This window comes from Puma concolor, chromosome B4, assembly GCF_028749965.1.
Source record: "Puma concolor isolate L17-30 chromosome B4, mPumCon1.1.hap2, whole genome shotgun sequence".
Lineage (NCBI taxonomy): Eukaryota > Metazoa > Chordata > Mammalia > Carnivora > Felidae > Puma > Puma concolor.
This window is the reverse complement of record NC_141673.1, coordinates 81964930-81980716: the sequence shown is the minus strand read 5'-3', so window position 1 is coordinate 81980716 and position 15787 is coordinate 81964930. Positions and strand designations below refer to the sequence as shown.

Here is a 15787-nt window from a genome sequence, read left to right as displayed (position 1 = left end):
ATAACTTCAAGACAGGGATAGCAGAACTCTAAGCCAAACACGGGGTTCCTCTAAGTGTGAGTTGCATCCCCATGACTCCATTTGTCTTCTGCAATATGTTGAATTATTTGGTCATGAAAGCCGAAGATTTTTATCATAAGTGAGTGCACATTTAAGAATTTTTCCAACTGAAAAATGATGTAATTCTTAGTGACTCCTATGTGCATGCTTTATTCTTTTTTTTTTTTTTTAAGTTTATTTATTTTGAGAGAGAGAAAGAGAGGGAGAAAATCCCAAGCAGGTTCTGCACTGTCAGTGTGGAACCAGAAGGGGGGCTCAAACACAAACCGGTGAGATCATGACCTGAGCCAGTCAAGAGTCAGATGCTTTACCCACTGAGCCACCCAGGCACCCCTACATGCTTTATTCTTTACACTGCATTGAAACATTATTATTGCCTGTTGACAGCATTACAAATGAGATAACTCAATATAGAATGAGCCTTATTGTACTTAATGCTTAGGAAAACAATCACTATTTCTCTAGCTCCTCTAACTCTGGTCATGTCTGTCTACTAATGTCTTACAGAGACAGTACAACAAAAAGGAAACACAGGAAGGCAGAGTGAGGACCTAAGACTCAACTTCTTGCTCAGAAATTGAGAAATCTCTGAATATAAACTAATTCCATAAGGATTCATACTTCTTTTGTCCCTAAATTTGTATGGGATAGGTCTTGCACTTCATCCTACTGAAACATACATACTGGAGAGAGCAAAAATGGCTGCTGTATTGACCCTGAGATTAATTCCAGTGGCCACTATTTATATTCTGCCTTTTGAAACATAACTACTTAATCACAACAGTCTTGAGGAAAATATTATTGTTCCCATTTTCCACGAAACTGAAGCTCAGACATGTTAGGTAGATTTTCCCCAGATCACAATGAAACAGAGCCTGGATTCCAGCCTGCTATCTATCTGACTAAAAGGCCATGCTTTGAATCTTAAAAAGAGGAGAGGGTAGAACACCAAGTGAAGACAGAAGGAGACTGGAGTCCTGTGTCTACAAGCCAAGGGCTGCCAGGAAACCATCAGAAGCGAGGAGGGAGGCATAAACAGATTCTCTTTCAGAATCTCCAGAAGGAACTGTTAAACCTTATTTTTAAATTTTTAAAAAATACTTATTTTTGAGAGAGAGACACAATGTGAGCAGGTGAGGGGCAGACAGAGTGGAAGACACAGGGTCCCAGGCAGGCTCCAAGCTCTGAGCTGTCAGCACAGAGCCCGATGTGGGGCTGGAACCCACGAACCGTGAAATCACGACCTCAGCCGAAGTCAGGCGCTTAAGGTGCTTAACCGACTGAACTACCCAGGTGCCCCAGAGTTTTGGATGTATTAACTTGATTAGGATCAACCCAGCCACGTAAAAATGAAGTCAAGTTTTAAACTCAAGTAGTCTGGCTCAAGAGGCTATCCATTTAACTACTATCAGATACTGCCTCGTCCTTAGAGTATATCACTTGCACCAGCTCAAGGCTTCTTTAAACCAAGAAAGTGTGTGGATAAGCAGCAACTGCAAAGGAGCAGGGCCCTAACATAAACTGCCAGGCTCCTGGGCTATCTTAAATCCCACCCAGACCACATTTGCCCTCTGTAAGCCACATTTCCCTCATCTCTTACGGTCCTCTTTGGACTGACCGCTTCGATTCCTTTTTCAACCTTGTTGTTTTCATTACTTTTTCCTATTTGGGTGCTACCTTCTTGCACATTTAACTCCAGCTCTGACTTTGCAGGCCCACGTGTTTTCTGTTTCTTCCCCCTGGAGGCGGGGCAAGTCGAAGCGAACCTGCGCGGTAGCGGCCGCACACCCTCCCCTTAACGCCAGGCTGCGCTTGTCCCATCCGGCTTGCCGTCGTCGCAGCCATGGCGGCCGCCACACTCCCCGCGTGGCTGGCCCTGCAGCCAGCGGCCAGGACCCTGCGTGCCTTCTGCACCGCCGTGTCTCCGGCCACCCGCTCTGCGATACCAAGCCCGCGTGAGTGTCTGTTGCGTCGCCTCCGGGCTTTGGGGGAGAGAGGGCGGCATACCGAATCCATGATGGCCACCGCGGTGGCAGAGGCCCTGCCGCCTGGGGGAAAGCCGGTACGTCCTCTGCTAGCCTGCCGCTGGCCCTCCCGGTAGGAAAGCCGCAGGTGTGGGTCTGACCTCTGCGCCCGTGTCGCCGGGTTCCTAGTCGCCGATTTCTGCTTCTGGGTGCTCTGGGCGTGGCGAGCTTGCTTCCTCCCTCCCCCGTCACCTGCGCGCTTCCTGGTGCTCCCTTGCGCGGCCTTTGGCACGGGGTCACTCCAGTTACTAGTGCTCGGTGATGTTTGTTGGGCAGTGTTGAACCACGGATTTTCCCGAACGTTAAGAGAAGCATACAGTTGTCCCTGAACAAACTGCAGCTCTGAATTCCAGCCTTAGCTATGCCACCAAATGGGATGACCTTCATTCAACAGGCATTATTGAGATAACCTTCATTCAAGATACCGTTCTTGCCTTGGAGGAGTCTGTGGAAAAGACAGATTTGTTAACGGAATCATACTGTGAAGTATGAGGTGTTGTAATGGAAGCGTGAATAGAGTAACAGAGGGGTTTTGAGGATGAGCTCACAAGAGTCACGGAAAGCTTAGTCAGGAAGGGGGCATGTCCTGTGCTATCCATGATACCTTCTAAAACATCTCTCATTTTCGTATAACCAACAGTTTAGTCTAGGCCACCATCTCTCACTTTTACAGTAGTTTCTTTACTGCTCCCTGTTTCTGCCCTTGTTCTCCTACATTGAATTCTCACAGCAACCAGAGTGAAGTATTCAAAAAGAATCTTAGCTTGCCACTCCCTTGTTCAAAATCAGGAAAAGGTTTCTCATTGCTTAAGATGTGATAAATTCCTTACCTTGTCAGAGTGGCTCCGTAGTCTTAATGCATGGCTCTTTTATTGGATTTTTTTTATTCCTTCGGTACTGTGTGCTAGGTAGTGTTATACGGGGATATAGCAAGGTCTCTCACCTAATGAAGTTTACATTCTTTTAGGAAATCCAACTATAAACAAAACAACGTCAGTACAATGTCAGGTGGTGATTAGTGCTATGAAGAAAAATAAAGCAGGGTATTGAGAACGATGGATTGGAGGAGTACTGGTTATAGAGTAGGAAAAGATTGAGTAGTCAGGAAAGACCTCCCTGGAGAAGTGACATTTGAGCAGAACCCGTGGTGGTGTGTATGTGTTTGTGTGTGGAGGGAACTGCAACTGCAAGGGACCAGGAGTGAAAAGGAGCTTAGGGGTGTGATCAAGGAACAGAAAGAAAGTCAACTTGGAGGTGAGTGAACTCAGGAGACTGGTAAGTAATGATCTGATCCCCCAAAGGCTTTTAGGCGTTTGGCTTGGATTTTATTATAAGTTTGGTATTATACTGGAAGGTTTTGAACACAGAAGTGATACAATGTACTTTATCTTTTAAAAGATCACTCACTGACTGCGGTATGGAGACCCAACTTTAGGGGGAAAAAAATGGAATCCAGGAGAGATCAGTTTGGAAGCTATTGCAGTAGTCCAAATGAAATGATGGTGAGTTAGATTGAGGTGATAGCAGAGAAGGCGGTGTGGTTAAATGTGGGATATATTTTGAAGGTATAGCTAAGAGGACTTACTGATGGATTTGGTATTTGATGAGGCATGAGGAAAAGTCTTAGGAAGCATGTTAGATTTTTGTCCTGAGCAATTGGATGAACGGAGATATCATTTACAGGGATTGGGAAGACCGGAATAAGAAATCAAGAGCTCTGTCAATGATGTGTTATAGTTGAGGTGCCTGTTGAATATTTCCAGCCTCTTTTCTCAGTGCATTTTCTGTTCTCTTCTTAAATTTCAACCATACTGAACTTTTTAATATTGATTTTCCATTTCCCCTTTCTTCATAGGATACTTTCTCTCACTTGCCTGTTCCCAGGGTTACCTCCTGCTCATCCTTAAGGTTTTAGCTTAAAGTCCAGTTCTTCAGGGAGATTTCCCCCAACTAATTGACTGAGTTTGGTCCCCTGCTATTTGTTGTCATTTATATTTATGACTTTATTGAAATTACTTGATAAATAGTTATCTTATTTGACAGCCTCTACATTCTGTGAGAGCAGGGTCTGTGTTTCTCTTGCTCATTGCTGCTTTCTCAGTTTCTGGTACACAATATCACTGAAATGATTTTTGAATGAATAAATGAATTACTATCACAGAATGAGTAAGAATTTGTCCGATGAAGGGGTGCCTGAGTTGCTCAACTAAACATCCGACTTCAGTTCAGGTCATGATCTCACAGTTCACAGGTTTGAGTCCCATGTCAGGCTCTGCTGACAGCTCAGAGCCTGGAACCTGCTTCAGATTCTGTGTCTCCCTCTCTCTCTCCCCCTCCCCTGCTCATACTCTGTCTCTCTCTCTAAAAAATAAATAAACATTTTTTTTAAAAATTAAAAAAAAAAAAAAAAGGATTTGTCAGCTGAAGACAGAAACCAGGCAGAGGGAAAGGAGACACATTCCAGGTAGAGAAAACATTAGATTTGGAGAAAGTCCAAAGGGTCTGGTACTAGAAGTCCAGTGTAACTGTGGGACCTTGTGAAGGGAGATGAAGTTAGAGATAGAAGTGGTTCAGAGTGTGAAGAGTCTTGTGTGCTGTGCTATTGTCACCCTGACTCTTCGATCCTTAGTTTTCTTGGCTGTAAATTACCTCTAAATAAGGATAATAATAGTACTTAACAGTTATTGTGAACAGTAAGATTAAATGAGATAAGAGTGAAAAGTACGTAGCATAGTGTATGGCATGTGAAAGTGCTAAATAATTATAGCCATTATTACTGTAATGTAGCAAAACATTTATTTAGAGAGGCATAAGGTAGTATTATGAAAGGTATATACTGTAAGTAATTTGCCCTCTTCTATAGGTATGTGACTTATTAGGAACGGCTATGAGTTTTACTGTTATCGGCATTATTGTAACATTGGCAGTTCTGGGGGCACCTAGGTGGCTCAGTCGGTTAAGTGTCCCACTTTGGCTCAGGTCATGATCTCGTGGTCCATGAGTTCCAGCCCTGCATCGGGCTCTGTGGCTGACAGCTCAGAGCCTGGAGCCTGCTTCGTATTCTGTGCCTCCCTCTTTCTCTCTCTGTCCCTCCCCTGCTCATGTTCTCTCTCTCAAAATAATAAACGTTAAAAAAAAAAAAATTCAAATCAGTTACCTTTAAAAATGCAGCATAGTTATTTCTAACTAGATGTTTTAACTTGGGAAAGTGAGTTAATTTGACTATAGACTTTAGAATTTATTGAAAATATTTCATTAGATGATAAATTCACTATATCATCAGTCACAATATACTTTATGTTTAAATAACTTGGGAATTTTCCTAAATATTTCTGACTTTTCATTTTCATTAAGATGAGTTAGTCCCAAGCTCACAGAAAATGGATTATTGTTTCCTTTTTGTATTACTGAATACCTGAAATTATCTGAGAGTTACAGGATCATCATCAGTGTTGAACAGTCTGCATTATACAGTTCTCTGTAACTATTATGTTGTCTTCTAGGTACCGCAGGCAGAGCATCCAGATATGAAAGACCACTGAGAAGAAAGGTAAACAATTAATGTTGTCTGCTATATACTATCATAATGGTTTCTGAAGTTCTAAAATGAGACAGATATTCACGATGAGGCAGAAGGGTGCTGCCCAAGAAGACTTTCAAAGGGGGTGTTTACATGGTGACTGCCAGAACCTTGTCTGCAGTCTGGACCGGTTTTTGTCAGTACTCCAAGAATGGATCATCTTTGAGAGGTGAGCTCACTCATACACTCCAGGAAATAGGTATATAAACTAGAATATAGACTTATTTTTGATGATGCCTTTAATAATCATGAAGTCTGGGATGTGTATATTAATCTAACCCAGTTTGGTTTTACCCTGTCGGCAACTCTATGGAAGAATCCAAATTATTAGGTAACTTGTTGAGTATGAACAGAGGCATATTATTAGATGGAAGTTAAATGGCTAAATTGCACCGAATTATAATTATCTAGAGTAGTTATTTTCACAGGAATATTCCCTGCTTCTAGGACATACACTACACTGGTTTTGATACTGCTTTGTTTGGCATTGCCAATTGGCGTTTTGCTTTCTTCAACCTTCTTATGTATGCTGGCCATGCCCTTCTAATAAATACAGGTTTTATTTTTTTTTTATTTAAAAAATTTTTTTTCTTAACGTTTATTTATTTTTGAGACAGAGAGAGACAGAGCATGAACGGGGGAGGGTCAGAGAGAGAGAGAGAGGGAGACACAGAATCTTAAACAGGCTCCAGGATCCAAGCTGTCAGCACAGAGCCCGACGCGGGGCTCAAACTCACGAACCGCGAGATCATGACCTGAGCCGAAGTTGGATGCTTAACTGACTGAGCCACCCAGGCGCCCCAATGAATACAGTTTTTAAAAAAATATGTGTATGTTAATGTGATTGACTAAACTATCATATAGCTATCCTCTGGGACAGAGTTATAATTTCTCATTATGTATTTATTCAGCTAATTTCACCCTAATTTACTTATTTCCAAGCTCTTGTTATTCATTTCTTATTTCCTTTATTTCCAAATTTTCAGTATCCCTTCATGTCCTGACTTCCATCAAAGAAGTTCTAAAAACTGTAGGTAGTCACCAGCCTACTGTGGTTCAGCTTACGATTTTTCAACTTTATGGTGGTGGAAACCAGTACGCATTCAGTAGAAACTGTACTTGGAATTTTGAATTTTGATCTTTTCCTGGACTAGCATTATTTGGTACGAAACTTTAGTTTCACAGCAGTGACAGTGAGCCATAGCTCCCAGTCAGCCACACAGTCATGAGCATAAGTAACCAATACCCTTAACAACTATTCTGTACCCATATAACCATTCTTTTTTTCACTTGCAGTACAGTATTCAAATAGGCTTTGTGTTAGATGATTTTACCCAAATGTAGGCTTAAGTGTTCTGAGCACATTTAAAGGAGGCTACAGTAAGCTTGCTCAGTATGTCAGGTGTATTGATGCATTTTTGACTTATAGTATTTTCAACTTAGGATGGGTTTATCAGGACATTAACCCATTGTAAGTTGAGGAATTTCTGTATTTCAAAATACATTGTTACTCTTTCACAAACAAAATGTAAAAAGTTTGCTAAAAGTCTGAGTAAATCCATAGAAATAAATTTTTAGTAAAGGACATGTGTGCTATTCAAGGGGATCCTTCCCAGAGGGTTTGCAGAAACAAAGCAAAAATATTAGATAGGTTTGGTGTTTTTACATTTGAACAGCGGCAGCTTTGTGCAAGGTCAGATTTTATGAAGGTTGCTATTCTGCTTATGTTTCTCTTGATTTCAGTTTTTTTGCTCTAAGATTAAAGATCATGTTCATATTTAAAATATGTAACTATTTTATATTCCTTAGGCATTACCTCCTAGGACAGAGAAAATGACTGTTGACCTGGACTGGCCTAGTGTTTATCCTGTTGCAGCACCATTTAAACCTTCTGCTGTACCTCTTCCTGTTCGAATGGGTTATCCAGTAAAAAGGGGGGTGCCCATGGCAAAGGAGGGAAATCTAGAACTTTTAAAGGTAAGATAAGTTACTGTTTTATTGGCTAATTTTTATATCTAAATAAATGCTGATCCTCTTCCCATGCCTACCCTGCCTTGTACTTCAAGGTTCAGTATGTAGCAGCTTACTGTATTTTAGTTGAATTTTTTTTTCAGTTTATAATGGATGATATATTCTGATTATCCATGGTAAAGAAGATTCAAAGAATCCTAGGCATTTAAGAATATAATTAATTGGTCCAATGGCTTCCCTTTTGGCTTTTTCTTCTCTATTATATCTTTTTGGTTTTGTATCTTTCAAGTGGAACTAAGGAAAGTGAAATAACCTAATTTGAGAATGAGAATTGGGGTCTGAAATCTACTTTTTTTTTTTTAATGTTTGTTTATTATTTTGAGAGAGAGAGAGACAGGGCACAAGTCGGGGAGGAACAAGAGAGAGGGAGACACAGAATCTGAAGCAGGCTCTAGGCTCTGAGCTGTCAGCACAGAGCCCGATGCAGGGCTCAAACTCACAGACCATGAGATCATGACCTGAGCCAAAGTCGGACACTTAACTGACTGAGCCACCCAGGCGCCCCTGAAATCTTTTAAGAGAGAGATTTTAAAACTTTTCTATCCAGAAAGGTAAAATATTATTTAATATTGTTATAATCCTTAAACTTCTTTATTTCTTGAAGCAAAATACATCATATTAAATGCTTCAGTTGGTAGCATCTATAATGATTTATGAACTGTAAGCTTTTTTAAAGAAAACATGAATATGCTTAGCCTGAGAATGCATATCTTAGATGGTTCCTGTTATATACAGTAGTCATTGGTGAACTGTGGTTTCCACTGTATGAGAGTCTTTTTCTTCTTTTTTTTTTGTTTTTAAGTGAAGTATAGTTGACACGCCATGTTACATTAGTCTCAGGTGTACAACATAGTGATTCCACAATCTGTGTGTTACACTGTGCTCACCACAACTGTAGCTGCCATCTGTTACCATACAACACTGTTAAAATACTGTTGAGTATATTTCTGTGCTCTTTTAGCCCTATGACTTACTTATTCCATAGTGGAAGCCTGTGTCTCCCACCCCCCTTCACCTGTTTCTCTTATCCTTCCATGCCCCTTCCCTCTGGCAACCATCAGTTCTCTGTATTTATGGGTCTGTTTCTGCTTTTTGTTTTGTTCTTTAGATTCCACATATAAGTGAAATCATATGGTATTTGTCTTTTTCTGGCCTATTTCACTTAGCATATATATGAGAATCTTGAAAAAAAAAATTTGCTGAAAGGTGATGATAAAAAAATGAGATGGTACAATGGAAGAGTTGTCTCCTGGTAGAGATGAGTAAATGAAACTTGGAAATGTGAATGTTACAAGACATGTAAAAAAACAGACATTGAGGGAACTAATCTTTTCTTCAAGTGAAAGAAAAGAACTTAGTTTAAAGAAAAGGCCTTTGGAAACTACCACTAGGTGAGAGAGGCTAGGAATATATCTGTAATAATGCTAATGGTTGTGAATGATATTTTAATAAACATAAAAATCCAAACATTTAATGTATGCCATCCTTTTTAAGAATCAACTATATAGGGATGTCTGGGTAGCTTAGTTGGTTAAGTATCTGACTCTTGATTTCTGCTCAGGTCATAACCTCACGATTTGTGAATTTGAGCCCCACAGAGCCTGCTTGAGATTGTCTCTCTGTCTCTCTCTCTGCCTCTCCCCTGCTGTCTCTTTAGCATGCATGCATGTGTGTGCGCTCTCTCAAAATAAATAAATGAACTATAGTTATAAAAAAGAATCAACGATATATATTATTAGTCCAGTGATGTGATGTATTCCTAGGGGGTGCTATTGGGTAAGCTTAGTAACCAAGCTAATATATGCAGAGTACATGAAGCAGTGCCAATATAAATTCTATGGACACATTAGCTATTTTTATACTTCTATGATTTTGAGAGACTATATTTTCATTTTTAAACAATAGAGGTATAGAAAATAAAGTCACCTACCCCATAATTTCCATTTTCAGTGTCTATTTTCTCTTAATTAAAATAAACATTTCTGATCAGCACTCAAGATTCCAAGCATAATATTTGGAGTAAATTTCTACTTGTTCAAATTTTCTGTCCAAATGAGTTTCTTTAAAACTCTTCAGATGCTTAACATTATTCAAGAAATAGGGTAGGAAATCTTAATTATTTATTTGAAGGATTCATATCTTTGGTCTTTCCTAAATTTCCATTGACCCTGTGAATGAGCTCCTAATATATATCATCATAAATGTATACCATATTTCATTAACTGTAAAGACTTGCTAGCTTCATTTATTCAGTTTATAAAATGTCTGTTAAGTACAAAGTGGAAAATATAGCACCATGCTGTGTATTCCAGGGGACTTAGGATGATTAAACAATAATGTGTGTCCTTAAATCCTTTCAATTTTATAAGGAAAATATGTAGATCTGTAGATTATGGCAGGAAGAGTACTATAAAAACAGCATTTATTTTTTCCCACTATCATCATCATAAGATACATCATGAATCTATATTTCAAGGAATTCGTCTTCTAAATTCACAACACATGTGGAATAGAATTAATATCATAAAAACTAGATTTTATTTATTACAAAGTTTGTTGGGCTTAGGATTTAGTATTAGAAAACATTGTCTTTATGTTTTTGAGACATTAGGCTAATTTATCCTTTAAATTTCTCCACTTTTAGATCCCCAATTTTTTGCATTTGACACCTGTAGCAATTAAAAAGCACTGTGAAGCTCTTAAAGGTAAGTAATTGTTTTAGTATATGAAGTTAATACTGACTTTGAATAGAATAATCTCATTTCTAATGATAAAAGAGTCAGTTTATCAAGAGAATACAACATCCATAAATGTTTATGCACCTAAAATAGTAGCACCTAAATATATAAAGCAAGTATTAACAGAACTGAAGGGAGAAACAGATAGCATTACAACAGTAGAGGACTCCAATACACCACTTTCAACAATAGATAGGTCATCTAGACAGAAAATCAGTAAAGAAACACTGGATGTAAACTATATATTAGACCAGATGTGTTTAACAGACATTTACAGAATTTGATCCAACAGAAGCAGAATACACACATTCTTCTCAAGCACACAGGAAACATTCTCCAGGATAGATCACGTGGTAGGCCACAAGACAAGTTGTAACAAATTTTAAAATATTGAAGTCACATTAGGCATCTTCTCTGACTACCCTGGAATAAAACTGGAAATCTATAACAAGAAGAAAACTGGAAAATTCACAAATATATGGAAATTGAACAACATGCCCCTAAACAACCATTGGTTCAAAGAAGAAATCAAAAGAAAAATTTTAAAAATCTTGAGACAAATAAAAATGGAAACAGAACATACCCAAACTTATGGGATGTAACAAAGGCATTTCTAAAACGGAAGCTGAGGGGCGCCTGGGTGGCACAGTCGGTTAAGCGTCCGACTTCAACCAGGTCACGATCTCACGGTCCGTGAGTTCGAGCCCCGCGTCGGGCTCTGGGCTGATGGCTCAGAGCCTGGAGCCTGTTTCCGATTCTGTGTCTCCCTCTCTCTCTGCCCCTCGCCCGTTCATGCTCTGTCTCTCTCTGTCCCAAAAATAAATAAACATTGAAAAAAAAAAAATTTAAAAAAATAAAACGGAAGCTGATAGCATGCATTAAGAAAGAAAGAGAGATCCCAAATAAACAACCTAATATATACCTCAAGGAACCAGAAAAAGATCTAAGCCCAAAGGTAATAGAAAGAAGGGACTAAAGATTAGAATCGAAGTACAGACTAAAAAGGGAAGAAAAAAGATCAGTGAAACTAAGAGCTGGTGTTTTGAAGAGATAAACAACATATACAAACCTTTAACTAGACACACCAAGAAAAAAGAGGACTCAAATAAATTGCAAATGAAAGGAGACATTACAATTGATATCTCAGAAACATAAAGGATCATAAGGGCTACTGTGAACAATTACTTGCCAACTAATTTGACAACCTAGAAGAAATGGATAAGTTTCTAGAAACATACAACCTACCAAGACTGAATCATGAAGAAAGAGGAAATGTGAACAGACTAATTACTAGTAAGGAGATTGAATCGGTGATCAAGAACCTCCCAACATGGGGCACCTGGGTGACTCAGTCTGTTAAATGACCAACTCTGATTTTGGCTCAGGTCATGGTCTCATAGTTCATGAAGTTGATTGAGCCCCACCTCGGGCTCTGTACTGACAGTATGGAGCCTGCTTGGGATTCTGTCTCTCCCTCTCTCGTGGCCCTTTCCCTGTGCTCATGCACTCTCTCAAATAAATAAAAACATTAAAGAAAAAAAAAAAAGAAACCAACAAAAAAAAGTCCAGGATTAGGTGGCTTTACTGGTGAATTCTAATCATTTAAAGAGGTAATACCAGTACTTCTTAAGTTCTTCCAAAAAACAGAAGAGGAGGGAACACTTCCAAATTCATTTTATGAGGCCAACATTACCCTGATAACCAAAAGAAGACAAGGATACTCCAAGAAAAGTGTCATAGGCCAATATCCTTGATTAACATAGAAAAATCCTCACCAAAATATTACCAAACCAAATTCAACAGTACATTAAAAGGATTGTGTCTGACCAAGTGGGATTTATTTCAGAGATGAAAGGATGGTTCAACATACTCAAAAATCAAGCAATGTAATATGTATCCCATTAACAAAACAAAATGGGAAGAAACATAGGCAGTAAGCTGCTTGAAATGGGTCTTCAATAATTTTTTGGATTCGATACCAATAGCAAAGACAAAAGTAAAAACAAGTGGGACTATATCAAACTAAGAAGCTACTGCACAGTGAAGAAAACCTCTGACAAAATATAAAGGCAACCTACAGAATGGGAGAAAATATTTGCAAACCTCAGGTCAGAGGTTTATATCCCCCCAAAATAAAGAACTTCTATAATTCAATAGCAAAATAAACCAGACAATCCAATTAAAAATGTAAGCAGTGGATTTGAAGAATTAATATTGTTAAAATGTCCGTACTACCCAAAAGAAACTACAGATTCAATATAATCCCTATCAAAATACCAACAACATTTTTCAAGAGGTAGAACAAAGAATCCTAAAATTTGTATGGAACCACAAAAGGCCCTGACTAACCAAAGCAATCTTGAGAAAGACCAAAGCTGGAGGTATCACAGTCTCAAGATTTCAAGATATACTATAAGCTGTAGTAATCAATACAGTATAATATTGGCACAAAAATAGACACATAGATCAATGGAACAAGATAGCCCAGAAATAAGCCCATGCTTATATTATATGGTCAGTTCATCTGGAGGCAAGAATTATGCAATGGGGAAAAGACAGTCTCCTCAATAAATGGTGCTGGGAAGACTAGACAACTACATGCAGAAGAATGAAACTGGACCACTTTCTTATGCCATACACAAAAATTAACTCAGAATGGGTTAAAGATGTAAATGTAGACCTGAAACCATAAAATTCCTTAAAGAAAACATAGGCAATTGTGTCTTGGACATTGACCTTAGCAATATGTTTCTCAATAGGTCTCCTCAAGAAGGGAAATAAAGTTAAAATAAACTGTTGAGACCACTAAAATAAAAAGCTTTTGCTCAATGAAGGAAACCTCAACAAATTGAAAAGGCAGCCTTACTGAATGGGAGAAGGTGTTTACAAATGATATATCTGATGAAAGGTTAATGTCCAAAATATATAAAGAACTTACATAACACCAAAATAGCCCAAATAATTTGATTAAAAAATGGGCAGAGGACTTGAATAGACATCTTTCCAAGAAAGACCTACACATCGTCAGTGGGCACAGGAAAAGATGCTCAGCATCACTAATCACGGAAATGCAAATCACAACCACTAGGAGCTACCTTTCACCTGCTAGAAATGGCTGTCATCAAGAAGGCAAGAGATAACAAGTGTTGGTGAGGATGTGGAGAAAAGGGAAACCCTTTTGTACTGTTGATTAGGAATGTAAATTGGTACAGCCTCTATGGAGTACAGTATGGAGTTTGCTTTAAAAATTAAAATTAGAACTACCATGTGATCCAGCAATCACACTTCTGGGTAAATATCAAAAGAAATGAAACATGGTGTTGAAGAGCTATCCGCACTCCCATGTTTGCTGCAGCATTATTTACAACAGCCAAGAAATGGAAACACCCTAAGTTGTTGATTGGATAAAGAAGTGGTGTGTGTGTAATAGTATTTAATTGTGAAGGAAGGACTTCTGCTGTTTGTGACAACATAGATGGACCTTGAAGGCATTATGCTAAATGAAATAAGACAAAGACAGTTAGTGTATGATTTTACTTACATGTGAAATCTGAAAAAGCTGAACTCAGAAATAGTAGGGACTGAGAGGTGGGGGATAAAAGGGAGACATTGGTGAAAGAATACAAACTTCCGGTTTTATGGTAAGTTCTGGGGATCTAATGTACAAAATAGTGATTATAGTTATTAATACTGTATTATATAATGAAAAGTTGCTAGGAGAGTAGATCTTAAATATTCTTAGCACAAAAATGATAATTACATGATACAGGTATTAGCTAGTGTTACGATTGTAATTATTTTGCAATATATATAGGTGTATCTAATCAACACATTATATATCTTACACAATGTTTTATGTCGCTTATATCTCAATAAAGATGGAAGAAAATCTCATTTTTAATATACTAAATAGCCTTATATTCTGAGTCATTGCTAATTTTTCCTTTTTTTACAAAAATTTTCAAGTTGTTTTCAGTGAAGACGCAAATCTGCAGATTTCTTCCTTCCTTCCTCCATTTCCTTCCTTCCTTCCTTCCTTCCTTCCTTCCTTCCTTCCTTCCTTCCTTCCTTTTCTTTTTTCTTTTCTTTCCTTTCCTTTCCTTTCCTTTCCTTTCCTTTCCTTTCCTTTCCTTTCCTTTCCTTTCCTTAAACCACTCTACAAGTGTCTATAAATAATAAATAGAACCAGAAATCATAGTCCTTGCCCAAATAGGTTAGGGACTTACTGTTGCATTATAGGCAGTGCATACATGAAAAGACTGAAGAAAATATTACAGTGTTGCCAATGGATACGAATCAATATAATCCAAACTGAAGATAATGTAGAAGGATGCTGAGTCAGTGGAGTCAGTAATCAGATACTTTGCAGAGTAAGAACTTAGTAAGTGATATATAGATGTGGTAACATCAAGTAGTAGAAAAGCTGATGATAAAGAGCAATGGTCTTATATTTCTACTTTCCCATCTGGGCCCTCATTTCAGAAGTGTTCTCTTTTAATCATTGTTTAGATCTGGTAATTACTTGCTGAGAGCGTATTTACTTATTTTCTGTATATTCTCTCTACATAATGTTAATTATATATTCTCTCTCTTTATTACATATATATGGTTATATAATACAGTAGCATATGCATATTTTGTATATATATACATAAGATAGAGGTAATCACTAGAACATGGTTATATCTCCAGTTCTAAATTTATTTGAACAATAATTTGAACAATTAATTTGAACAATATTTATTGATTCCTAGATTGAAATAGATTTCATTCACTCTCCTTCCCACATGCATGGAGGTAAAGGCAAAAAAAATTTTTTTCATAGTTTTATGCATGTTTTCATAATGTATACATATTCTGATTTAATTTCTGATGTAGTTTGCATTGGACTACATACAGAATAAGCACATTTGAATTGTTTTAGGTTTATAGCTGTTAGTGATTGGTTGTGTAGTTTCATTTAAGTCTTCATACCTTCAGATGAATCTTAAATTCATGCTCATTAAAAAGGAGATGTATAAATACTCAATATACTTGTTAAGACTTTCAGGAACGAAAATGAAATCTAAAAACTCCTCACAGGCAGCCTGATAATGCTGGAAGGAGAAATAGTATAATGATCATGGTTATGATGAAATTGGAGCTTTTGGAAGGGCCTTTTATTCAAAAAAGTAAGAAGAGATAAAGAAGTCTTAAGAAGTAGGAATAATGGCTTTACTCTTGAAGTGAGGGAAGAAAAATCTCTCCTATGTCCTTTCATTTATGTGGTCTTCTCTTTTGGGATATTAGGGTACATTTCTATCCTAGATTGTATGTTTCTATTTTCATTAGTGCCTGGTGATAGAGTGATACTG

General features: G+C 37.9%; 1 protein-coding gene across 6 annotated transcripts in view; it reads left to right on the top strand.

Moving 5' to 3' along the window:
* Positions 1-1858: 1858 nt before the first annotated feature.
* The window catches only part of MRPS35 (mitochondrial ribosomal protein S35), a 48150-nt gene continuing 34221 nt past the window's right edge, over positions 1859-15787 (top strand). For 2 of the 6 annotated variants that reach the window (XM_086713759.1, XM_086713761.1), the window contains exons 1-4: positions 1859-2015; positions 5588-5634; positions 7474-7641; positions 10340-10400. In XM_086713759.1, coding sequence (XP_086569885.1) covers positions 1904-2015; positions 5588-5634; positions 7474-7641; positions 10340-10400 — 388 coding nt within the window. In that variant the 5' untranslated portion in view covers positions 1859-1903. Of the gene's footprint in view, positions 2016-3476; positions 3587-5587; positions 5635-6333; positions 6495-6666; positions 6828-7473; positions 7642-10339; positions 10401-15787 lie in introns of those variants that run through there. The other 4 variants (XM_025930424.2, XM_086713762.1, XM_086713760.1 and 1 more) reach the window with 4 other exon arrangements.